Below are 25,825 nucleotides of genomic sequence, written 5' to 3' on the forward strand. Positions count from 1 at the left end.
ATTAAGCATTCTGCTCTTGAAACATTATTAGTATTTTCTATATTTCCCTTTTTTATAAAGCCAAAAGTAAAACAAGCATACCAAAGTGTATTAATCAGAGAATATTTATACAAAAAAGGGGTTTCTTTCAATTCTTTTGAAAAATGTCTAAATTTGCAATTTCTGTCAACAAATGAAAAAAATTTAACCAGTATATGGTTTTGAAGTGTATTTTTCTTCAAAGATCATATATGTCATATATATATTTATCCTGTCTTCTCTGTAACCAACCAATTTATTAATTACAAAAATATTGTACTTGTAAAAAGTACAATTTCGTGTTGTGAAATGACCTACAGTTTACGGAAAATAACTAAATTTGTCCCTACTCTTCAAACTAGTAGCTTTGGAGCTACAAAAAGTTTTTTTGTAAGGGCGACCTCTGGTGCGGTTCACCTATGTATAGGAGTAAGCTAGTTATAAAGAGGGCAATTGAAATGTATATGCTCATTTCCTTCCCCTTCCTCGTTAGTATCCAAAGAAAAAGGCAAACAGACTATTTCAAGTTTATGTAACGCAAACTTTACTTGGTAAATATATAATAATGACATACAGTAACCTGCCGTTTTATCTAATAACTGAAGTGTTGCGTAAACACAGCAGACTGCTGATTTCTTCAGACAAATATTTACTTTATTTGTAAAAAATTCTGTTTTATTTGATCTGATTATGATGGAAAAATGCTGAATTTTCTGTAAATTAAACGAGCCTTGGGAAGATTTGTGTGGACATGAATCTGGGTCCATTCGTCCAAAATCACGTTTGCTCCCATTCATGTTCACCCCCTTTCTCGTTCACACGCCACACGTTTGCACCCTGGTTCGGTTCACACCCTTTTTATTGGTTTTGTGTTGAATACATTTTTAATCCTGATTAATATGTTTAAGTATATGTATAATTGTATTGCTATAAATCAGTTTTTTTTTTACTGTTTCCTCAAAATAAAATGATGTTCTCAAAATGTAAACAGGTTTCATTTAGTGTTTTATAAATCATTTTGACGAAACAAATCATTCATGAATAAAAGATTGTCATGAAGATTAAGGCAAAGTTCATTCATCTAAGACTTGTACTAGAAAGAAAGACGGAGGATACCAAATCTTCATTGAGTTTATTCATACAAAGCAGTACATGCAGTATTTACTTCAAAGCTAGTTATAACAACAGTCATGATTTTCAAACACAGAACAATAATACCAAATTTGGCTTTGTAAATACCAATTAACAGTAATCATACATAATTAACATTTAATAATAAGTCATCAAACACTGACAAACCACAAAAAAAAAATACTTCATTTGAAAATTCCAGAATTTTTATTAATGAAAATTTAGATATTTTGATAAATACATCAGTAAAAAGCATATAATGGTTCAACCAGTATTTGAATTGAAATAGGGGTCGAACGTGTTGGGTGCAAACGTGTAGGGTGTGAACTTGTATTGGAAGCAAACGGACCCGATATCTGTGGACATGACATCATTGCTTGATGACATCCTCGATTTTCATAGCCTAAAGGAGACCTTCCAAATTATAATTTTTCTATGAATTTTTCATTGACTTGATACCACTCATCTACTGTTACCTGTATGTTAACCTCTAAGATGTTCTTTAATAAAAAATTATTTTGTCTGATTTATATATATAGGACATTCTAGAAATTCACTTCCTAAAAGCCTGAATCTGATTTTTATATTACTATGGAATACAAATTATTTCTTTTGTTGGGAAGTATTACTGGTACAAATACTGGTGGGCTGCAGTGGAGAGAAATGATGAGAAGTAAATAGAAAACATTGTGTTACTTTAATGTAGAAACATTTCCAACTTTAAAATACTCAAGTTTAATTACAAAAAAGAACGTTGAAAGGCAAAAGACATTCAATAATTTTATATTTATATAAACTAAATATCTGTACATCAACATAGATTAAAAACTGCTTATAGTTGACTCTTCTTTGAGCTTCATTTTGCCAAGCAGTTCTACCTCCAGACTAGGGAAATAACCAGCTTAAATTATTCTTTTAAGAGTAAAATGAATGATTCCCAAAATAAGTTTCTTGACATGGATATTATGCAATTACTGTCTTTTGAAAAATTTGCAGTTTTATTGACCTTTTAATAACTGTCTAATATTCACAGAGGCTGATGTCAATTAAACCACATATTTACCGATCCAAAGACAGTAATTGTTTTGTTGCATATTCCGAGAAAAAAACAATATATTTAATGACAAATATTTACCAAAACCAATTGTACATCAAAAAATTTACCATAACCATGATAACGTTACATGTAAACGTGCATGACATTTAGCAGGGTGAATATCACTTTTCCCTAGGTGAATATGCTGTTTTATTCAATATCCAATCCATATATAGAAGCCTACTAAAATAATACCAATATGGAATAAACTATTACGGACATTTAACCCACTTTTTCTATATTACATATCAGTGTTCAAGCTAGGTCATTTTCACAGGGCGGTCCGCCTGCCCTTTCCTGAGTGCCACCCTGTGCCCTTTTTCTCAAGTCCATACCTTTATTGTCGTAATATTTTGATGAAAATACTATTATTCTACCTGTTTTCATATTGGTGACAGGTTTATTACCTTCAGCTAATTAAAACATTTACAGCAGGTGTACCGTTCCTACTCGCTTATTAGTCGGAAAATTGGGAGTAAAATTCATAATCCAGAGAGGGGGGCCGACTAATAGACGAGATCTAGCGACCAGAGGAAAAATCCAAGCTTGAGAAAAGTGGTCAGGAGTGAATTTCCTGGTCAAAACTACGTTTTTGATTGCCAAACCTACATAAATCAATAAATAAAAAGTTTTTTGTTGAAAATAAATGACTTCAATACTGTCTTTGTGTTTTATTTGTTCTTTGGTAAACATTTTCTGCAAATTCGTGTTGAAATTCTACTGTTTCCGGTTTGTGTATTGATTTTCATGGTCACATGGTTTTCCTATAAACCCAAAAGAAGAGCCAAGAACCAAAAATGAAAAGGAGATAACAATGTACCAAATATGTGAAAGGATGTTTTCAGCGGAGTTATTGTGTCATTATTGTGATATCATGATATCAATTCAATGCTTATAAATCATATAATAATCAAAAAATAATTTTAAGATTCATTCCCAAAATCAAAATATTATTCATTATAGTGTCTCAGGTAAACAAAAATTACAAAATTGATTGACAAGCCAATATAATCCATTGATAACCCCAATTAAGAGACAAAGAGTTGTATTCACTAAAGGTGTGAAAACTATCAGTGATAGGTAAACAGATGACACTAATGAGTTGGAGTTAGTTATTTTAATATATTGATTAGCTTCACTTAATTTTTTTAATCCTTTAATCATCACAATATAATAAGAATTATGAAGTGTACATGCTCATTTAACACCGAGTTTTGTATGCTGTGAAAAATATTTTCATCAAGTGTTGATTGACTTTAAATTTTTCAGGTTCATATTGGTTTATATTCGCTTTTCTCAAACAATAGGTTGTTAGTCATACCCTACAAAATCATTGATGCATTACGTAAACAACACATGGCTAATCTAACATTTGAACAGTGAACAAAACAAGAGAAATGAATACATCTTTATTATTAACAGCAATATAAATTATCATGATGAGCATCAACTAAATTCAAACCAAACAAACATTAATGCAGAAATGAATATTATTCCTGGATTTGCATTGGTTTTACCGGCGTTCAGTTACTGTCAGCTGAAAAAAAAATGCCCAAATTTTGTCCGACTTATACGAGGGTCAAGACTAAATCCTTAGAATTTGGAGCTGAAAAGGGACCCCGACTTATAGTAGGATCGACTATTAGGCGAGTATCTACGGTAATAAGTTGTGATTACAGATAATCCTCTTATCGCCATCGATGGGTCATTAATCCGTTAATTAAACCTTATAATTGACCATTGTAATTATTTTCCCATTAAATTCGGTCAGTCAGCATTTCAATTTTAATATTTCTCAAAAGACCACAATTTGCAGTTCATTTATCCATACTAAGATGTTTTTGTAGTTTCGTCATTTTTCAAAATTGTTCATTTTTAATAAATTTCATAATTTCTCAAACGATAACTTATTCCAGCTCGGTTGACGTAAATTCGTCTTTTGAACGTATTTTCGTCACATTTTATAAAATTTTTCATTGAAATCTTTTGACAATTTCGATTATAAAGAAAACTTCAATAATATTTTCACGATTCAAACATGTGCTTTCTTTATCATGAAACATGCATGCGTGAACGTATCTATATAAATAGACACTTAAATGTAAAATACAAAATCGTTTAGTATCAAATTAACCAGATAGACAAATATATTTTTTACTGAGCAACTGAATTTAAAAAAACGATAATTTCATGCCTTGACATTAAACATGAACCAATCCGTAGATAAATCCCTATTCAATCTAAATTTATTATCCTCTTGTCACTTCCTGTTTTCATTTCGCTTAAAAATCGAAAGTAATGTAAACATGATCTTCTCTTGATATATTTAAAATAGACAGTCTTTTTAATCATTCCAAGCTCATTAAAATGAATTTCAAATATCGATTTTAAAACGTTTCACAGGGATATTGATTATGCAGTGAAATAGTCGTTACAATTTCATTTATGCTGTAATTCCTTGCTTTGAAAAAGAGGAACCCGACTTTTGCTGATCAGGATGTCCCCTCAAAATAACTGATATTGTGAACTAAGTTTCTGGATCCTTTTTCTTATCTTCATATTTAAGCATTACACCAGTAGAATCATACCATGACTGCCTACATTGTAGCATGCCTAAGGCCGTCTAAGATCCTTGTCCTTGCAGGACTAGGGCATATGTATAGCTAGTAATATACATCCTTGGTCCCTTACTGTTACCCAAAATAAAGTTGATTTTCATCTAGCGTCAAAGTGACTAAACCCTCTCAAAACTCCGAGCTGAAATCCCTGCAGTTTACATAGGACAATGTTTGACATGCCCTTTTTGAAAATCAATCATCGTGCTAAAGTGCCCTTTTCATGATTGGCTCCCTGCCCTTTCGAAATCCTAGCTAGAACACTGCATATGTGTCTTTATAATATGTCAAGCGCTAAATCAATCTGGGAAAAGAAGTTGTGAATAAATTAAACAAAAGAATTCAAACTGCCCCAAGTCCAGACAGATGATATCAAATGTCGTAAGTCTAGTTATAAGATAACAAATTGTCCTAAGTCTAAACATAAGATATCAAATTGTCCTAAGTCTAGACACAAGATATCAAATTGTTGTAAGTCTAGACAGAAGACATCAAATTGTCCTAAATCATGTAAGTCTAGACATAAAGATATCAAATTGTCCCAAGTCCAGACAAAACATATATAGAACTGTCCTAAGTCTAAATAGAAGATATCAAATTGTCCAAAGTGTAAACAGAAGATATCAAATTTTCCTAAGTCTAGACAGAAGGTATCAAATTGTCCTAATCTAGACATAAGGTATCAAATTGTCCTCGGGCTAGACAGAAGGTATTAGATTGGTCTAAGTCTAAACATATGATATCAAACTGTCCTAAGTCTAGACAGAAGATATCAAATTGTCCTAAATCTAGATATAAGATATCAAATTGTTGGAAGTCTAGAAAGAAGATATCAAAATATCCAAGTCAAGACAGAAGATATCAAATTGTCCTAAGTCATGTAAGTCTAGACATAAAGATATCAAATTGTCCCAAGTCCAGACAGAACATATCAAAATTTTCCTAAATCTGAACAACATATATAGAACTGTCCTAAGTCTAAATAGAAGATATCAAATTGTACTAGTTGTAAACAGAATATATCAAATTTTCCTGAGTCTAGACAGAAGGTATCAAATTGTCCTCAGGCTAGACAGCAGGTATTAAGTTGGTCTAAGTCTATGCTTATGATATCAAATTGTCCTAAGTCTATCAGTCTAGATATAAGATATCAAACTGTCCTAAGTCTAGACAGAAGATATAAAATTGTCTTAAGTCTAAACATATTATATCAAATTGTCCTAATTCTAGACAGAAGATACCAAATTGTTCCCAATCTAGACTTAAATATAAAATGGTCTTCAGTCTAGAAATAATATATCAAATTGTTCTTAGTCTAGACAGATGATATAGATTGCCCTCAGTCTAGTCAGAAGATATCAAAATATCCAAAGTTTAGACATTATATATCAAATTGTCCTCAGTCTAGACAGAAGATATAAGATTGTCCTAAGTCTAAACAGTTTTTGAACCTATTAAGCATCCCTGTATTGAGGACAAAATATATAGATAGAATTACACAGTGACAGCTACAGTTTTTCAGGTAAAAAAATATGATTGAACTTTTCAAAAGTTTTGTTATATGTTCTCATCCTTCCTTTGTTATCTATTGATTTTAGAACAAAGAGTACAGAACATGTTTTTCTTTTTTTCAGTTTTATATGCGAATTAAATGATTAAAACCCTCCTGAGAACTACTTGTATAAATGGAAAAACTGTGCCAAGAAAACAAATTTCTAGATGTATTTTGAGGAGAGATGTAAACTTTAGCTGGTGTGCATCAAACAATGAACAACAAAGGCTATTCAGGGAGTTAAGATTACCTTTAGAATCACAGATTTCCCATCATGTGAGATTCCAATATTTTCTTTTCAAATTTGTGCATAATTTCCACACACCCGTAAAATGGAATAACAAATATATTGTCAGTTATGCCAAAGAAGGGACAACCAAATGCAAAAAATGTAAATCCAAGATAGAGAAAGGGGATTTAAGAGTTGGTAAAGAAGTGACCAATCCATTGTCCAAAGGAGTAGGAGATATGAAGCTGTGGTATCATCCAAGGTGTATGGTTGAAACATTTAAACTAACTACAACAATGATACAAAAGATGGAAGGATTTGGTGACCTTGAACAGGAGGATAAAGATAACCTTAATAAAATGATAAACGGTACGAGTCTTAAACATAAAACAGGTATAACAATAAAATAAGAAAGTTTTGCCAAAATAATCTTCAGAAAACACAATGAAACATGGTATTAAACAGCTTCATATTTTAGGACAGTTTTTCTAAAGGTAAATGGCTAAACTGATTTCTATTCATCGAGTTAATATTGAAATATGTTATAAAGGTCATCAACACTTGTAAAGCATGACATACAGTATACACAATCATGACAATGTGATTCAGGTAAAAATCACTCATTCTGATGTTGAGTGAATCACAGGCCTGAGGGATTGCTGGTGATTTTAGGAGGATAAAACAATGATATATAACCCTGTCAAATATTACATATGGATTGTACAGAACTGTACGTCACAATGTATCACCTACATTCACAAGCATTCACTGTGAAAGTCAATACATAGAGTGATTTTTAACCAAATCCCCCTTGTGACATGAGTGTACTGTACAGATTACCATTTCCCACATAAATGTAGAAGGTGCTTTGATAGTTTCCTAACATATGCATGATATTAAGCCATTTCCAATCAGGTAAAATTTATTACATTAAAAAACCTAATGAAAATGAAATGAACATACTTATACATTGATATATATTCAATAGAAAAACAAAGGATATGGGGTATCCATCCATGACACAAAATCAGTATATACAGAGCAAAAAAACACACACAGTTTATTTCAACCATTGTATTAACCATGTGGTAAATTCATTTTTTTTAATGCAAATTCATTTCAGTAGGGATGACACTTTAAAAACTTAACCAAATCAGCTTTAATAAAAAAAAAAATGCTGGACACTATTTTTTTCTTATGAATTCTAGAATGAACTAATGAAGAAAAGTTATTGATTTGTAATTTGAGTTATATTTTATTGTTGTTTCAGAATCCAAGTCTTCACTCAAGAAAACAGAAAGTTTGAAAACCATAAATAGTGCATTTAAGAAAAAGAAGACATTTAAGCCTACACAATTGTCTCCCAAAGTCTCAAACACTGTTTCTTCTTCCTCCTCTCCAACAGACTTACTGGCAGCTAACATAGAATTATCAACTTCTGATAGAGATGAAGGTTTGATTTAGATTTACAAAATGTACATTTAAAAAATTTCAGATTTTTATGTGAAAGTATATAGGGTTACCCATGTTAGTCCTTCTGATAGCAAACAGTGGTCTTTTTTTTGTCAGCATTTATTGATCTGATGATTTTTTGTTAATTTGTGTATGATAATGACTTTTAGGTCAAGTTTGCCTTTTACATGTTTGCGAGTTGACTGACTTTTCACAAATGGGCTACATGTTGGTTTTTGGATCGTAGCATGAGTTTCCCTTGATTGCTTGGAATAATATGTACACAGACAAAAGATATAGGGAAGGAGGAGCCTATTGATTTTGGGGCCAATAGGTCAAAGGTCAAGGTCACTGTTACTTAAGATATGTATAATTTAGTTAGTTTCAGGATGATATCCCCCTATAAATTGTAACACATTTATACAGGTTAAAAACTACCAAAAATAGTATATGTTTATATGCCCCTCCAAAACTAGTATTTTTAACCATTGAAATAAAAATGGGTAGTTCTGGGAGAATCAGTTTGCAGTGCTAGCATTTTACTTGTTTTAAAAATTATAGTCATGAACATACAATATCTCTTTCAGAGTCAATGTTTGCCTTTTTTTAAATTATGTGTGACAATCAGATATACATGTATATATATATATATAGATTCCGGAAAAGTTTAACAGAGGTAAGAATTAGAGAAAAAATTTAGAAGCTTAACAATCTTTGTTACTCTTTACACTTTTTACAAAACTTTTCGTTATGTATCAGACATAAATTACACTGATCATTGTTTATTTATAATTGCAGAACCACTTTACAGTAATATAGTGAATCCTGGGGATTCCTTAGAGAATTTCAGGAAGTTATGTGAAGACATTGCAGCAGAAAAAAGCTATCTGGTAAAAACACAGAAAGTTTCCACTTTGTTAAAGGAGGGTCCACATGGAGGTATTATCATGCACCACTCACTTTATCTTATACTGAAAGTGTATTTTTTTTATTGTTTGAATTTCACGATATCAAGGCTGTAAACATTTGAAAATTTTTAAATGATCAATTGTTTCGGTTAAAGAAAATTTTCACCAATTATTTCATCAGTGGTGTATTTGTGACGGATGTAGGTAATTTTCGTTAAAACTTGAAATTTTGCATAATTTGGCAACTGTTTTTGCTGAAACATTCTTTATATACCATATTCTTTACTTTTCAACCAAAATTTCAGTGGGTGAGGGTTGGTGTCCACAGTTACAATTGTCATATGTCATAGAGATGAGGAAATGAAAAATATGAAGTTTTTATTAGGGTTCATGGCTGTTGCTTTCAACTATCTTAATTGACTAGCCAGTTTTCCTACCAATGTTGTTTAAAGTGTTATAATTAAAGGATATACATATAGAATAAGGAGATGTGGTATGATTCCCAATATTAAAGACAACTATCCAAATGACTTGGATTTAAGCAACTTTAGATCACTGTACAGCCTTATCGTGTGTTGAATTTATCTTCAATAAGACACAGTCCCTAAGTATAGAGAGTTGACAACCAGGACAAAAATATGAAAATAGGTGCATGCCCTTTTTTGCAACTGTATCTCAATGACTTTAGAAAATTAGGTATGCAGAAATAAGTGGAACATAAGTCTTGCTTGTTATTAGTGTCCAACTCTTTGGTTATCCTTCAAAATAAAAGCATTTTGATTGGTTTGATGTAACAAAAGTTACTTCAAGGTAAAAACAATTATCATCAATTTGATGCCCTTTTCTTTTATCATGTTTATTACACATGTATATCACATAATGCTGCAATTAATCAATTTCAAATAAAGATCTAATAAGAAAAAATTGAAAAGGTGTGTCCTCTTTTTTCTCTGTCAGTATAAATACATATCTCAAGATGCAATGTTGATTTTTGTACATGCATGATGTATCGATATTACTACTTTTTTTTCACACTATTTCATTCTTTAGATTGATTTGTTTTATAGATGGATTTAAAGCTGATGCCTACCTGTGGTTGAAGTTGTTGTTACCAGGATTTGTGAAGCGTGTTTATAACCTCAAGAGTAAACAACTGGTAAAGTTATTCAGTCGGGTAAGATATAGAATGCTTGTTTTGTTGGGTTGCTGTCTCATATACATTTACCTATTATCTCCTTTTATTTATTCTGATTTGAAAATTGAGATTTAGATGGTCCATTTGAAATCACTATGATGAGATGAGAATAGTTTTAAAAAATCTTATTGATTTAAACATTTAAACAGTACTTGAGTACACATGCAGAAAACCTACTGGGTATTTAAACTTAATTGTCATGCAATATGATGTGTAACACAACTTTTGATTGGACGATGTCTGCCTTTCATTCCATGCTCTGAGTTATTGGCAACAAGGTTGTGCAATCACAGTTTCCTTGTTATTTCAAATGTTTTATCTTGAACATTTTCTGACTATGACATATATAAGAATAGAAATAACAGTACAGAGTTTGTAGCAAGGGTCCAGAAACGGTCATATTTGCCAGTCATGTCCTAAGATGAAACTATTTGTCCTAAACGAGTAATGGGATTTTGGACAAATTTTATTTTTTTACAGAAGTAATTTCGGTCATTTCATTGACTCAATGTTTAAAATCGGATTTCTTAATCGCCATTTTGTACTTGTGATCACTTGTTTTTGTTTATAATCCCTTTCCTGTAATAAAACTGCCACTACAGTAGTTTGATAATCCTGAGGGCCCTCCTAATATCTATATCAATGCCTCCGGGAAACATTGGCTAATGATCGCTAATCACTTTTTACCTGTGGTTTTAATTCACACTTGACAGTGATCACAAGCTCAGAATAATATCTTTAAAACATCAAAGTTCCCTGACAAGTGTATTCATTATTTATTTACTTTTCATCAAAGACAGTCATCAATTCTGATTTAAAAATTAAATCTAAATTTACGTAGAAAAAGTATTTTTTCATGAGTAACACATGTGCTTTATTTACTATGTAATACGCATGCGTGAAATTGTCTTCAGCAAATTTAATATTTAATCGTAAAATGCAAATTGATTTCATGCTAAATTAAACGAGTGCAACTATTATCTGTTATATGCAAACACTTTTAAAGGTAATAAAATATATAAAAGCCAGTGATTTCCTGTCAATTTGATAAACAAAACAAATCCCGGAAATGAATCCGAAATTATTCTAACTTTAAAATATCGCAGACTTCCGGTTTTAACTTTTGTCAAATCGAAAGAAACGTAAGCAATGTCTGAGAAATTAACCATTTTGAGTCATTAAAATCATTTCAATTTTAGACTGTTGCCTTCCCTAAACTGTCCTTCATGTTAATGGTAAGACATTTACTTAGTAAATGAGATGAAACAGCAATACAAGTTCGTCAAGTTCGTTGAAGCTATGAATATAGTCAAGTTGATATCGACAATTTGAAAAGGGGCACCAACTTTTCAAACATCTCAAAACGACCGAAATTGTCTGGAAAAATTTCCGGATCCTTGGTTTGAAGAGTTGCCACCATCAATTTGGGATGTCCATTTCTGAAACCACTGGCTCTTCTCTCCTTGCCAGTTAAACTACATACAGCATGATGTGTAATGCAAATATAAAAATAATAATATAGGTGGTTTTTCAAATTCTATTTTCATCTTATTTTAGATTTTTGACACTTCTTATGAAGATATGGTTGAAGATCTAAATCAGGTAATATTTTACTTTGATAATGAGTTTTTTCATGGTACAAATACGTGTATACAGGTATATAAAATAAGGTTTGTATGCCCCCGGTGTCCGGAGGGGGCATTAAGTGTTACCCTTCTCCATTTGTAAGTCCGTCCATCAGTTCTCTAACTTTAGTTTACCTCAACCAAATGTTATGAAACTTAAACACAATGCTTATTACCACAAAATACAGATCAAGTTTAAATTTGAGTGGCATTTCTATTACCGTTATTGTGTTATGCCCCTTTATAACATTATATGCAAGCAGGGGCATCATCTGTGTTCCATGGACACATTCTCCATTTATTTAAATTTTAATTCTGTCTGTCCTCCTCTTTGTATGTCCATCTATCTTTATGTCCATTTATATGTCAGCTTGTCCCATTAAATTTCCGTCTCATATTTCTCATGAACTACAAATAATAGCTTCATGAAATTTGTTATCATCTGGCTACACATCAACATGCTGTACAGTGTGACATGGTTTCAGATTTATTGCTCATCAATTTCCTGTTTACTGCATACTTTTATATTCTAAACATAATGCCCATGTATGAATTTTTTGTTGCAATTTCTAGTGAACAACAAACCAAAGCTTTCTGAAATTTGTTATCAGGCATCATGTCAGCATGCTATTCCGTGTGACACAGTTTCAGATTCATAGCTCATCAACTTCCTATTTACCCAATATTTATAAATTATTCAAACACATACTGGCCTTGTATAAAAATTTTTGTCATATTTGAGTTACAAATAAAAGCTTCCTGAAATTTGTTATCAGGCTACCGGTACATGTGAGCATGCTTTAAGTGTAATGCATTTTCATATTCATTTTTCTTCAACTTCCTGTTTCCCGGATACTTAAAGCAAAGGTTTCATCAGTGAGCTCACAGTTCTACTTATTAGTATCCTATTTCACATGAGAGCTTACATATTTTGATTAAACTGCATATAGAACATTGCTACTTTAAAGAGTTATCTCCCATAATCCAGGTTTCCCTGTTAATAATTTCACATTTTTATTCAGTGATTTATTATCATTCATTACAATTTTGGAATTCTTGTATCAGTTTTTTATTGCAGGGAGATGTAGCAGAAACAATCAAAACTTTCTTTGAACAAAGCCATATGGTACTACCCCAGAGGAGAAGTACTCTTATGTTAAAAGAGGTAGGAAAGGAATAATTAGGGTAAGGCTTTTATATTGCATATAAAAAAGTTAAGTGATAGATAGTTCTCTTTTAGGAAAAATTTCAAAGTGCACTGAGCACTCAGAAATTCAAAAGAGGGACTTTCATGAAATGGTTAAAGAGGAACTATTTGTGGATTAAACTTTCATATTTCTTTATATGTCCTGGCCTGTGTTTCACAAAAAATCTTACAACTTAAATTTATCATCAATTTTTGTTTTAAGATTTTTTGTGAAACCCAGGTCTAATCTGTATGTTTAGAAAATGAGAAATAATCACACTCTCAAATTGATTTCATAAAAAGGAATATTAAAAATGTTCATTTAGCAGGATTTATAGGTACATTAAAAAAACAACATTAGGCTGTTAGGCTTCTGTCAACACAGACACTCTTAAGCAAAAGGGGACTACTGTATTTTAAAGCATTTATGTGATGTTACAGTATAGCCATTAAACAGCAATGTTTGGATCGAAATGTGCATCATACTGTTTTTTTGCTACTGTGTCTGTTTGCTATTCATATCCATCTGAACATTGCTGTTTTTGTGGTAGAAGAACATCGTTTTATACATTATTATTGAGTCTTCTGGCAAGAAAACTGTAGCAACACATAGTGATCACTTTCCTGGTCCATTGGTCCTGTTGACATCAGCAGCATCCTATTCAAATTTTGTTAATCTGCAACTCTCTTAAAAACGATTTTAACAGAATTAAAGAAAATCAGACAAAATTTAGTATTATTTGTGTTGTCTGACAGTGAAGTTGTAGCGACACCTAGCGATCATTTCTCTCATCTTGCATTGTCACTGTGCATTAGAATCCAGGTCACGCTTTGTTAATCTCCAACTCCATGAAAACAGCTTGAGAAAATTCTACAAATCTTGCTCATATTCTTGAAGTTTTTCAACTGCTATTCTAATTTTTAATCTGAGTGATTTTTATACTTTCTTTGTACCAAATTATGGACTTGAATTTGCTTACATAATTAAGAGGATGCATGCAACACATATCATCCAGGTAAAACTTGCACATTTTGATGATTATATCCTATCACATTTTCAGAACAATTTCTGACTAAACACTATAACTCTTTTCAAGATTGATCAGTATTTAGAGGAACTCACAAAGGTCAGAAAAGAGGACGATCAGATGAAAATTCTTCAAGAAGTAACAAAAAGGTATAACAAGTTTAAGTTTTCTTCAAAACATTTTTTTGCCCATATGAATGTCTGTTTTGCTAGTCTTTGAAGAACGACGTCGATTTTTGGAAGAACAAACAATCGTAAATAGAAAACCAAATATTTACATGTGACCAATTGTGGACATGATACTTCTCGTAGAAAATAATTGTATTTACTTCTATGTAAATAGTGATACTATGATCTTTATATAGGGACAATATATTAATGTGGTATCTTTTTTTTAACAGATGTACAGCTGATGATATAAAGATGTTTGTGAGATTGATTACAAGGGATTTAAAAATGAATGCGGGTGCAAAGACTATGTAAGTTACAAAAAGGGTTAATTGGCAGGAATTCACAACAATTTCACAATAACAACACTTCCTTAACTTAGTATTAGCAGCTGCTCTGTAAATATATCTCTTGAAAGATAACATTGTTAGATGTGAGCCATAACTGGTCACTGTATGGTTCCAACAATGAGCTATAAAAGGCCCCAGTGTGACAAAATGAGAACTATTTCAAAAGAGAAAACCCCAATGGCCTGATTTAGGCTTCAAAAATGAATGAAAAACAAATATGATGGACAGCAGCCAATGATAACCACTAGATAACAGGTTCTTGGCTTTGGAAGGCACGTTACCCTGGCAATCCGCTATTGCTCACAGTTCCAAATCTAGTATTATTTTTGTATTGCCATTATTCATTTTGGTATTAATCAGAAAAACAGTAGTACAAACCCATGGATCGAAAAGGATTGCAAAATTTGCATTTGAAACTGTTAAAAAACTTTCCTTTGACTTAAGCAATGCTCAGTTGTTATATCAACAAGATGGCTGCAAGAATCTAGCGAAAACATAAAGGATTACTGCATGTGCACCAATGCCATAAAAAAACTACCAAAAGTAGAAAGATTATGATTTTAAATTCACTATTATATTCATTTTTCTATCAAATGTTTGTCCCCTACATAAAATTAGAAATAGGAATCTTTATATGAGTTTTTACATATTTCAGATTGAATGGACTAGATAAGAATGCTTACGATGCCTTCCAAGCTTCTAGGGATTTGAAGGATGTTGTACAGAGAGCTATGAATAGAGGGTCCAAACCAGGAAACAGTAAACCTCTCAATATCAGGACATTGTTAATGACACCAGTGCTACCTATGTTGGTAGGTTATCATTTAAGGGTGAAGTTTTACTCTGTAAAATTTCTGTTTTTACAAAGGTATTGCTGTGTAATTTCATTTGCTCTTTCCAAAGTCAGGACGCTTTATAAAAATTAGTCTATGCTTGGATTTTATGTGAAATTTCTTTTGGAGTACTGATTTCATAGCAAGATTGATAATGACACTAGATCTTTCCATGTTTGTAACCATACTTGCATCAGATTTCTAAAGAAAGTAGCTATGTTTATCATCAAGATTGAAAACAATGGAGAAAGAAATGGACAATGAAAACCTGATTCTTTAAACCGTAAAAAAAAAGAAAGATAAATGCCAGCACACCCCTATAACACAATCCCTTATCCTTCTAAACTTGTGAATACTTGTACCAAAATTTTCCTTACTCCTCACTAAAATTAATTCTCAAAAAAGGATAACTTTAGATTCATTTATTTTTGTTAATTCAGAAAAATTGTATTTTGTGGATACTTGATTTCTTGGTTTTCACTAATTCTGTATACATGTTTATTGGAAATTTGCTATTAAAATTCTTGGTTCACCTATATCATGAAACCCCCAAAAATGAGTACTCCAAGAATAACAATGACTCTACAGTATATTACAAATGTTGGCAGGAAATCTTTATTATATATTCTTTTGCTATTTACAGGCTCAACCTTGCAGATCTATTAAACAAGCAATTAAAAAATGTCCTGATGGAATGTATGCAGAGATGAAATATGATGGAGAAAGAGTTCAAGTTCATAAAAAGGGAGATAACTTTTCCTACTTCAGTAGAAATTTGAAACCTGTTCTGGATCACAAGGTAGGTCAGTGTTCTAGAACCATCCACCAGCAGTAATTTTTGCTGTTGTATAATTTTACTATGGAAAATCATCATGCAAATGTAGTCAAAGGAGTGTATTTGGTAATATTATTGTTATTCTGTTGTACCTTTAACCAAGTAAAAATATTAAAGTGCATTTTGAGTAAAGGAGTGGAGAACATTTTATTTAAATTTCCACTATGTATATATAGATTATTTTGACTTTGATTGTATATTTTGGAATAATTACTACTATTTACTGAATTAATATTTTTAAATTACACTTTTAAAATCTTTTATTTTCAGATGCTTTGATAAATATGATCATTGATAAAAAAAAACTATGGCAATGTAGAATTGAAATAAAAGTACCTGCCTTAAAATGGATGCACAGTAAAATGCAAATCGTGTTCAAAATTCTTCCACGTTTCAAGGGAAATATTCCCCCCCCCCCACCTCCCCCCCCATACAACAAGGTAATTTATATGATCTCAGGCAAAATCTTGAAAGTTGGATATTTGGAAGCAATTTAAGCATGTGTTTCTATTTTTTTCTCACATTTCTCAGTAAACAACATAAATCTTTCTTTAATTTCTCCAAAACTTATATATTTAAATGCCTTCCCAAATCCAGAAAATATTTTTTTTTAATTTGGGAATGGATTCAGATATTGCTGTTTAAATCACAATAATTAAATGTACCCATTTCTTTTTTAGATTCAGCAAGGTTTAATAGAATTTTTTATTCCAGAAATGTGTTGTGGATACAGAAATGAGTAGTAGTCATTTTTTTTGGGTAACGATGGCTTTAAAGGCTTTTATGTAAAATTCAATCATGCAGTAAAACATGTGCACTCTTGTTATTTCAGGTGAAGCATTTTTCTGAGTACATCCCTCAAGCCTTCCCATCAGGAGATGATCTGATATTAGATGCTGAAGTTGTATTGGTTGATAATGAAACTAACAAGCCTCTTCCATTTGGTAACTTAGGAGTTCATAAGGTTATGTATAAAGATGTTTGTTTAGTATATAGCGAAAAATTTAAATAGTCTAATGACACTTTGGGATTTTGTATTCTTTCCTTTTTTGATGCTATTGCTAATAAGAAAAGAAAAGTCAACAGAAAGTAAAAACTATTAATTATAAGAAAAGAAATAGGTATGGGGATTAATTGAAAGAAACTAGAAATTTAGATAGTGATCTTCTGCAGAAGGCATGATTATAATTATGTTTGACTATATTAAAGAATGTTCAAAATTATTATCATCAAACATTTTCAATAATTATAAATGACATATATAAGGGCTATTCCATTAAAAAGTATGTGGGAGGGTAGGAAGGGAAGTTTAATTATTGAATGTGGGTCATGGGTCTTTTTTCAGTATGCATCTATTACCATTATGCAAAATTATCTAAAAATGGTTCTTGATATTTTGAAAGTCCCTTCCTACCCTCCCACATACATTTTAATGGAATAGCCCTAACGACATTTTTTACATCAAATTTTTTTTTTTTTTCTAATATTTATCAAGAACTACTTTTACTTTGTTTTTTACTGTCTAAATGTTTATAGATTTTATTTGCATATTGCAGAAAGCTGAATTTAAGGATGCCCAAGTATGTTTATTTATATTTGACTGTCTGCATATTAATGGAGAAAACATCATGCACAAGTGAGTAAAGACTTAGAATTACTCTGGACTCATTTATTTTTGTGGATTAATGAAAAATTGTAATTTCATGGATATTTAATTTCGAGGTTTTGCCAAAGTTGGCATACAAGCCTATGATTAATTTTAACTTTGTTGAACATTTTAATGTCTGGTTTACATATACCATGTATACCTAGAAAGTCCCCAAAGATTGGTATCCCACAAATAAAAATTGATATACAGTATGTCACTCAAAATCTTCATTTTTTCTACATGGTTTCTTTATGTTACAAAGTAAATCAGACCATTTGAACATTGATATTTGTCAAGCCTGCAACATCTTGTCTTGGAAGTGTGACATATCAATCCTACATTCCATATATTGCATCATCAACACTTAGGTTCAGTCTGTGGTTAAAGTATTTTTAGACATCAATAACCTTGACAATCTTCTAGGAATTGACTGAAACTTGGACAGAAGATTTTTTATGATGAAAAGACAGTAACCAGAGTAAGATTTTAAAACATTTTCCCATATTTTACTGATACATGTAAGTGGACTATTACCCTATTAACTTTCTTTTATTTTGCCGGAAAAAAAACTTTAGTATTTTATTGAATTTTTGTAACTTTATATTGTAGACCTATTAAAGAAAGAAGGAATATTTTACAAGATGAGATGACAGAGATTAAGAATAGGGTTATGTTTTCTGAGATGAGGTTGATTAAAGTGAGTTATTACTTATAAAATTACTATCAGTTGTTTGATCAAGCATATTCAACTTACCCCATCCTATTGCAAGTACATTTCACAACTTGTACAGTTTACTAAAATATGTTCTAAAAAATCTAAAGAACCTAACCCCTCTTTTGCTTATGAGCTATAAATCATATCTTTACTTGTGTTTAGTGAAAAATGCACCTTGGGTTGAAAAAGACCCTTATTCATTTTGAGGTCAAGTTCACAACAATAAATACATTAAAATTTATGCAATTGTTTTGGTTTTTCATCATTTGACATGAATTGTCAGCAGACGTTAGTCTTTTCACCAGTACTAAATGACATTACCTGACACAAAAAACTGTTACTTCTACTACAAATCCATGAACATTGCAACTTAGATAATGAACCCTTTGTGCTTCTGTAATTTTCCTGTCAATCTTTACTTACAGGATCCAGAGGACCTACAAGATATGATGGATGATGTTTTTGGTCAAGGATTAGAAGGCCTTGTTTTGAAAGATATAAATGTAAGTTATTAATAGAAATATCAGTCATTACTCTTTGCTATTTGAGAAGCAGTGACCTGCTGTTTCCATGTATCACAACAAATATTTTACATATGATAAATTAAAATTTTGATATAGTTATTTAGTTCATATAAAAATAAGGAGATGTGATATGATTGCCAGTTAAACAACTATCCACCAGAGTTCAAATGACAGATATAAAAGCAATTATAGGTCACTAAACAGCCTTCAACAATAAGAAAAACTCAAACTCTATACCAGTAGTCAGCTATAAAAGGCCCCAACATAAGAAAATGTGAAACAATTCAAATGAGAAAACAAACGACCTAATTTATACAATACAATTTACGAAAAAGAAATATGATCAACTACAACCACTGTATGTTTACATGCTCCTGACTTGGGACAGACACATAAAGAATGTGGAGGGTTAAACATGTTTATAACAGTTGATTTCTTTTTTGTTGATTTCTTGAAATCATATAAAATCAATGATTTCAGGGTGTTTATTCACCAGGAAAGAGACATTGGTTGAAAGTGAAGAAAGATTACTTACAAGAAGGCACAATGGCAGACTCGGCAGATTTAATTGTTCTTGGAGCTTATTATGGTACAGGGAATAAAGGTTAGTAAGGTTAACTTCATTAGGACACAATTGCTGACTCAGCAAATTAGAATTTTTACTGCAAGATTGATACTGGACAGAAAATGAAGCTCAGAAAGAGTGAGCATGAACACAATTACTTCAAACAGGCACATACAGAATGTGGCAAGGTTAAACATGTTTTCTAATGCTCAACCCTCCCCTAACCTGAAACAATGGTGTAGGAGTATATTTTGTAAATTAGTTTCACTGAATTTGATAGAATATATATGCCAAACAACAAATATGCTACTGAATGTTCAAATGCTATTCTTTTGTATTGCTGATTTTGATTTGACAAGATCGTGTATTTTGAGGAGGTAAAATCCATGGTTTACCTGTCACAATATTTTGTTTAATCACAGACGATGTTACAGTTTATTTAAATAGTAGTTTAACAGGCACACTTTTAAATATTGCATTAGAATAAGACTAATTGGAATGAATTTTGATACTTGCTTACAATTGCAAATATCTTTGGTTTTTTTTTGGTTTGCTATTGCATTGATGGAGGACTCAATATCAGCAAGTATAAAAATACAATTCCTTAAAAAATGTTTTATTCACGGTGTTGAGTGAACTTGTTTTTTTTATTTGTACAATTTCATGTTTTTCAATTTTAAACATATAGATTGAATAAACTTGATTGAATATTGAAGTGACAAACGTACTTTAATACCAGAAAAGTGCAAAATTATTCATGATTATAATGAAAAAAAGATTTTGTATTTAGCATGAAGATAATTTTTCTACTCTTCATTTTAGGTGGAATCATGTCAATATTTTTAATGGGAGCATACAATCCTCATACAAACAAGTTTTGCACTGTTACAAAATGCAGTTCAGGTCTTGATGATAAGACTTTAGAAGAACTACAGTTCCAGCTTGAAGTGGTAAAAATCAACAAAGACGTCACCAAAGTACCAAACTGGTTACATGTCAATAAGTCCCTCATACCTGATTTCGTTGTCAAGGACCCGAAAGAATCTCCAATCTGGGAAATTATTGGAGCTGAGTTTAGTAAATCACCAGCCCATACGGCTGATGGTATATCAATACGATTCCCCAGGATTGCTGATGTTAGAGATGATAAAACATGGGAATATGCTACTGATGTTCCAATGCTACAGGTATAGAAAAGCTTTCAAAAGAAATAGACACGTTCTATAACTTATTTTATGTTTGCCTCTAGTACTGAAGAAAAAACATGAAAAAAAACTAATAAAACTTGGAGATGCTTGACAAAACAAACGCAGGCTTTAACTATGCTGTGTATGTTCAGAGCTTTATATTAAATTAGTGATTAGGTCCATAATTATTTCAGGACCACCACAATTAGATTTAAGAATTATGAACCTCCTTAAATATTTAAGGATATCCTGAAATTGAATTTTGTAGGTCCTGAAGTATATAATTATGAAGATCCATCAATATGAAGGATACCCTGAAATATAGCAATTTTGACTGATTTTTTGTGGAGCTCCAGAAATATTTCAGGAGCTCCTCAAAAACAACATTTTTGACTAAATCTGAACCTCATATGAGGAAAGACAAATCAGGATAAGACAAATAAAAAAAAAACTGAAATCAGGATAAGACAAAAAAAAAAAACCAAAATCACTCAAACTGGTTTGGCCTCAGAAATTAGAAATATAGACTCAGCAAAAATAAGCTACTTTACAGTAAAAATAAATGAAAACTCTGTTTGACCATTTTATTTCTAAAAACTAATAAATAAAGTTAGAGAACAGAAACGAAAAATTCAGAAATTTTTATGTTTATAAAGGGACATAACTCAAGAATTGTAAAAGTGTCACCACCAAATTTCGTACTTAATCTGTATTATGTAGTATTAAGCATTGTGTATAAGTTTCCTAACATTTGGTTGAGGCAAACTAAAGTTAGAAAACAGAAACAAAAATTTGTACTTGATCTTAGTTTTGTGGTAATGAAAAATGTGTATAGGTTTCATAATGTTTGGTTGGGGCAAACTTAAGTTACAGAATGGAAACTAAATATTTTGCAATCTTTCGATTTTAAAGGGGCATAACTCAATAATGGTTAAAGTGACACTACCCAAATTCAACTTGATCTGTGTTTTATCAGTGGAAGTCAAAATTAAACATTGCATTGTATAAAGCATTGATTGTAGTTGATTCAACTATAATCATGGACAAAGGAAGATAACTCCAATTTTAAAAATTACTTGATATTTAGAAGAAAATAAAAATTTTGCAATTTTTCCATTTATAAAGGGACATAACTCTAGAACGGTAAAAGTGACGACACCAAAATTCAAACTTGATCTGTGTTTTGTGGTAATAAGCATTGTGTATAAGTTTCATAACATTTTGTTGAGGCAAACTAAAGTTTAGAGAACGGAAACTAAACATTTTGCAATTATTCCATTTATAAAGAGGCATAACTCTAGAACAGTTAAAGTGACACCACCAAAATACAAATTTGATCTGTGTTTTGTGGTAATAAGCATTGTGTATAAGTTTCATAACATTTTGTTGAGGCAAACTTAAGTTAGAGAACGGAAACTAAAAATTTTGCAATTATTCCATTTATAAAGGGGCATAACTCTAGAATGGTTAAAGTGACGCCACCAAAATTCAAACTTGATCTGTGTTTTGTGGTAATAAGCATTGTGTTTAAGTTTCATAACATTTGGTTGAGGCAAACTTAAGTTAGAGAACGGAAACTAAAAGTTTTGCAATTTTTCCATTTATAAAGAGGCATTACTCTAGAACGGTTAAAGTGACGCCACCAAAATTCAAACTTGATCTGTGTTTTGTGGTAATAAGCATTGTGAATAAGTTTCATAACATTTGGTTGAGGCAAACTCAAGTTAGAGAACGGAAACCAATTAAGGGACGTACGGACGGACGTACAGACGTACAGACGGACAAGGGTAAAACTTAATGCCCCCGTCACTACGGCAGGGGCATAAAAATTGAATTACTCTATAAATACTTTTAATAGCTGTAATATATTTTACATGTGAGATTTTACCTATAATTATACACATTTATTTCAGGATCTGTTTAAGAAATCTAAAGAAGCATCCGACATAGTAACCCCAAATAAAGGGAAACCCTCATAGACACTTCTACAAAAATATAATAGCCTAACTTATGATGCCACTGTCAATAGTGAGAAACATGTTTGCTAGAACGGCATTGGATGATAGGGAAAGTGATGGCACTAGTCCAGCCACATCAGAAATGAGCTTGAAAATGTAGATTTTTGTGGTGACATTTTAGTACAAGAGACAAAGAACTGTGAACAGCTCTGCTTTGCAGAATGCTTGGTTGAACTTTAAATGGAAAAATGGACAGTTTGTTATGAAAGATGAATACTTATTTGGGTGATTTTATATTGGAATTGATAACCAATAATAAAAAAAAATATGAAAAATCTTATTTTAATGTTGAATCAGCTGACTGAATGGGTCATTTTAGTAATTGTCATATTTGGAATTAGTTATTTTTATTGCAAGTTAATAATTATTATTCGACTCTAAAACTACTGGTACTTGTCTTAGGAATCCCTGATGATAATTGTTCCAAAATACCTGTTGCGTGTACTGAAATCTGTATCATACACATGATACATGTACATATATATATCATGCAATTTTTTTTCAACCAGATTTAATTTTTTTAATGTAAATTCATTAGAAAAATACTAATCAGGTAAATGTTTTGTTAATCAGACTTTTAATAGTTTACATATGTCTGTCCTTCCTTCCCCTTGTCTGTTTTTTTTTTTTGTTGTTGCATTTTTCTCAGGAATTTTGAATCAGGGCTTTCTGAAATATGGAATCAAGCTTCCAAGTAAGCATGCTTTACAGTGTGATGCGTTTTCACATCCATTGCTCATCATCTTCCTGTTTACCGAATGATTATATCGATGGTATCATTTGTGAGAAATATCTCACATTTCAATTTGGTTTTTTTATGGAAGTAATAATTGTCATTTCTTGGTATTGTTCATTGGACCCCTTTAAATCTTCAAAAATTGATTATAAAAGAATTCAAGTTCATATTTGATACCTGATTTTATATCTCATCACAAATATATATTCTTATATATAATTATACAAACTGATAAGTTTTTGAATACATTTTTGTCCAATTAAAAAGTTGTTAATTAGGTTTCTAAAGTCAATTTGTATTTCACATTTTATGATCATAGCAGACATGTCATTGCCATTAACAGTAGCAATCAATGAAATAACAAAAACACTTTCCCAGGACAAACTCCTTTCATTTTTAAATTTCAATGTATAAAATGGAACGTTTATTCACTTTATAATCTTATTGATAATAATTTATCATTTGACCTACCTAATAAAATAACTTTTTGATTACTTGTGAGCAATTGACATCACTTGGCATCTGTAGTTGTCTTCCATTATCTACTGGGTCCTAAAGATACAGCAGGACATACAATTGATGAAACCTGAAAAAGCCAGAGGATCATAAAGTTTGATGCATATAAGATTACATGGAGATAATTGTTTAGACACCTTGACTGCCATAAGTCTGCTACAAACAAATCTATTTTCAATTATGTTCTATGGTTTACTGCCAAATGGAAAAATCATAGTCAAAACAATATAAAAGGATAATTAAACAAATTCCATCATTACCGGTAAATGTAGCAGATCCAGCAATTTACATAATATCTGGTTTACTACCTGCAGAGGCAGTTGTACACAAATAGGCACTTATCTTATTTGGTAGTATATACAGAGTTGGTGAGCTAACTGCATCTCATTAACGGAGTGGGAAATTGTATATTAAAGACATCTAGGAATTACAACAACAAAAAGTAATAGCTGGTTTATATTGCTATCAAAGCTGTCTTCTTGAAATATGAAATTGATGATCAATAAATGTATTTATTTGATAAATTAACTTAGTCTAAAATACAATGGAAAAATTTAGTGAAACGAAAAGTCAACATGGCTGAAATCAATGACAATTTTTTTGCGATTTAACAGTATCTGTGCCTTTTTTATATATCACAACCAGCCTAGAACTATTAAATAACATTCTGTTAAATGGACTGATCGATTGCATCTTGCAATTGGTACTGTCCAGTTTCACAAAATTTCATTTCCAGATTATATAAAATATATTTGTCATATCAAAACCCTGCTCATCAAAATGTAAAGTTAAGATGTAATCATTCTACTTAGTAGAAATTACGTTTTAAATGTATAGCAGTGATGCCAAAACTCTGTAAATAACCATTGGAATCTTGTTAGAATTGGGTAGGTTCTCGGGATTGCACTCAGGTTTTTTTTAACTTTTCGCTCTTCTTTTTGAAGATAAATTTGTCTGTTTACATTGTTTTGAAAAATCGCAAACCTCTGCAAAATTGTTTGGTGTTGTGTTGAAGCTTCTAGTAAGAAAGAAAAATGTTTTTTTAGCTGTCAACTACGAGCGTGTCATCCTGTATGCACCATTGCACTCTTGCAAAAAGTTTGTGCAAAATGAATTCGAAGTCAGATGATTTGAGTCAGATAGTGAAACAGTGGTTTGATTCCGCCAGTGTACTTTATCCGGAGGAAGAAAATCCCCAGTGATTTTTATCCACCAACAAAAAATCACTAGGTTTTTCTATCCGGGTCCAGTGTAAAACATCCACCAGTCATTATAAGGTTCTAAAAAGGGTTTTTTGAAGGGGAAACGTGTATAAAATGTAGCTTTATATTTTTTAGTATATTTGAAACTTGCATAGTTTATTTATGTAAAAAGTGGAGAGTTTTCATCCAAGGAATAGTTCACACTAGTGTTTTTAAAGAAGGAATGATTACACTAGTGATTTTGTACCGGAATGATTGCACTAGTTATTTTATACCGGGATTAATTACACTAGTGCTTTAAATCCATACATTGATGAGGTGATTAGTACTCATTTTGAACACACGATAACACAATAATGCTATAATTTTTCTATGCAATTCTATAAAATCATATGCTTTTAAATTGTCACTAATTGTAATATTTATATTTATTGGATTGCCGAAGTTTTTCTGTGTATTTGCTTTTCGGTCGACTTGGATATAAAATCATATCT

At 31.2% G+C, this 25,825-nt stretch overlaps 2 protein-coding genes across 2 annotated transcripts in view; both read left to right on the forward strand.

Moving 5' to 3' along the window:
- Positions 1–505: 505 nt before the first annotated feature.
- Positions 506–23,369, forward strand: LOC127719754 (DNA ligase 3-like). Its single transcript, XM_052226002.1, has 18 exons — positions 506–569; positions 6,495–7,010; positions 7,912–8,094; positions 8,892–9,032; positions 10,069–10,175; positions 11,754–11,798; positions 12,900–12,986; positions 14,105–14,184; positions 14,436–14,513; positions 15,208–15,364; positions 16,029–16,184; positions 17,053–17,184; positions 17,777–17,856; positions 18,478–18,565; positions 19,009–19,086; positions 19,588–19,711; positions 20,495–20,859; positions 22,773–23,369. The coding sequence occupies exons 2-18, from the start codon at positions 6,512–6,514 to the stop codon at positions 22,836–22,838; spliced, it is 2,466 nt and encodes an 821-aa protein (XP_052081962.1). The 5' UTR covers positions 506–569; positions 6,495–6,511; the 3' UTR covers positions 22,839–23,369.
- Positions 23,370–25,075: 1,706 nt separating this feature from the next.
- Positions 25,076–25,825, forward strand: part of LOC127719753 (DNA ligase 3-like) — a 39,132-nt gene continuing 38,382 nt past the window's right edge. Inside the window, exon 1 of the mRNA XM_052226001.1 lies at positions 25,076–25,150. The gene's annotated coding sequence lies outside the window, so the exon portion shown is untranslated. The remainder of the gene's footprint in view (positions 25,151–25,825) is intronic.

The sequence above is a fragment of the Mytilus californianus genome, unplaced genomic scaffold (genome assembly GCF_021869535.1).
Source record: "Mytilus californianus isolate M0D057914Y unplaced genomic scaffold, xbMytCali1.0.p SCAF_11, whole genome shotgun sequence".
NCBI lineage: Eukaryota > Metazoa > Mollusca > Bivalvia > Mytilida > Mytilidae > Mytilus > Mytilus californianus.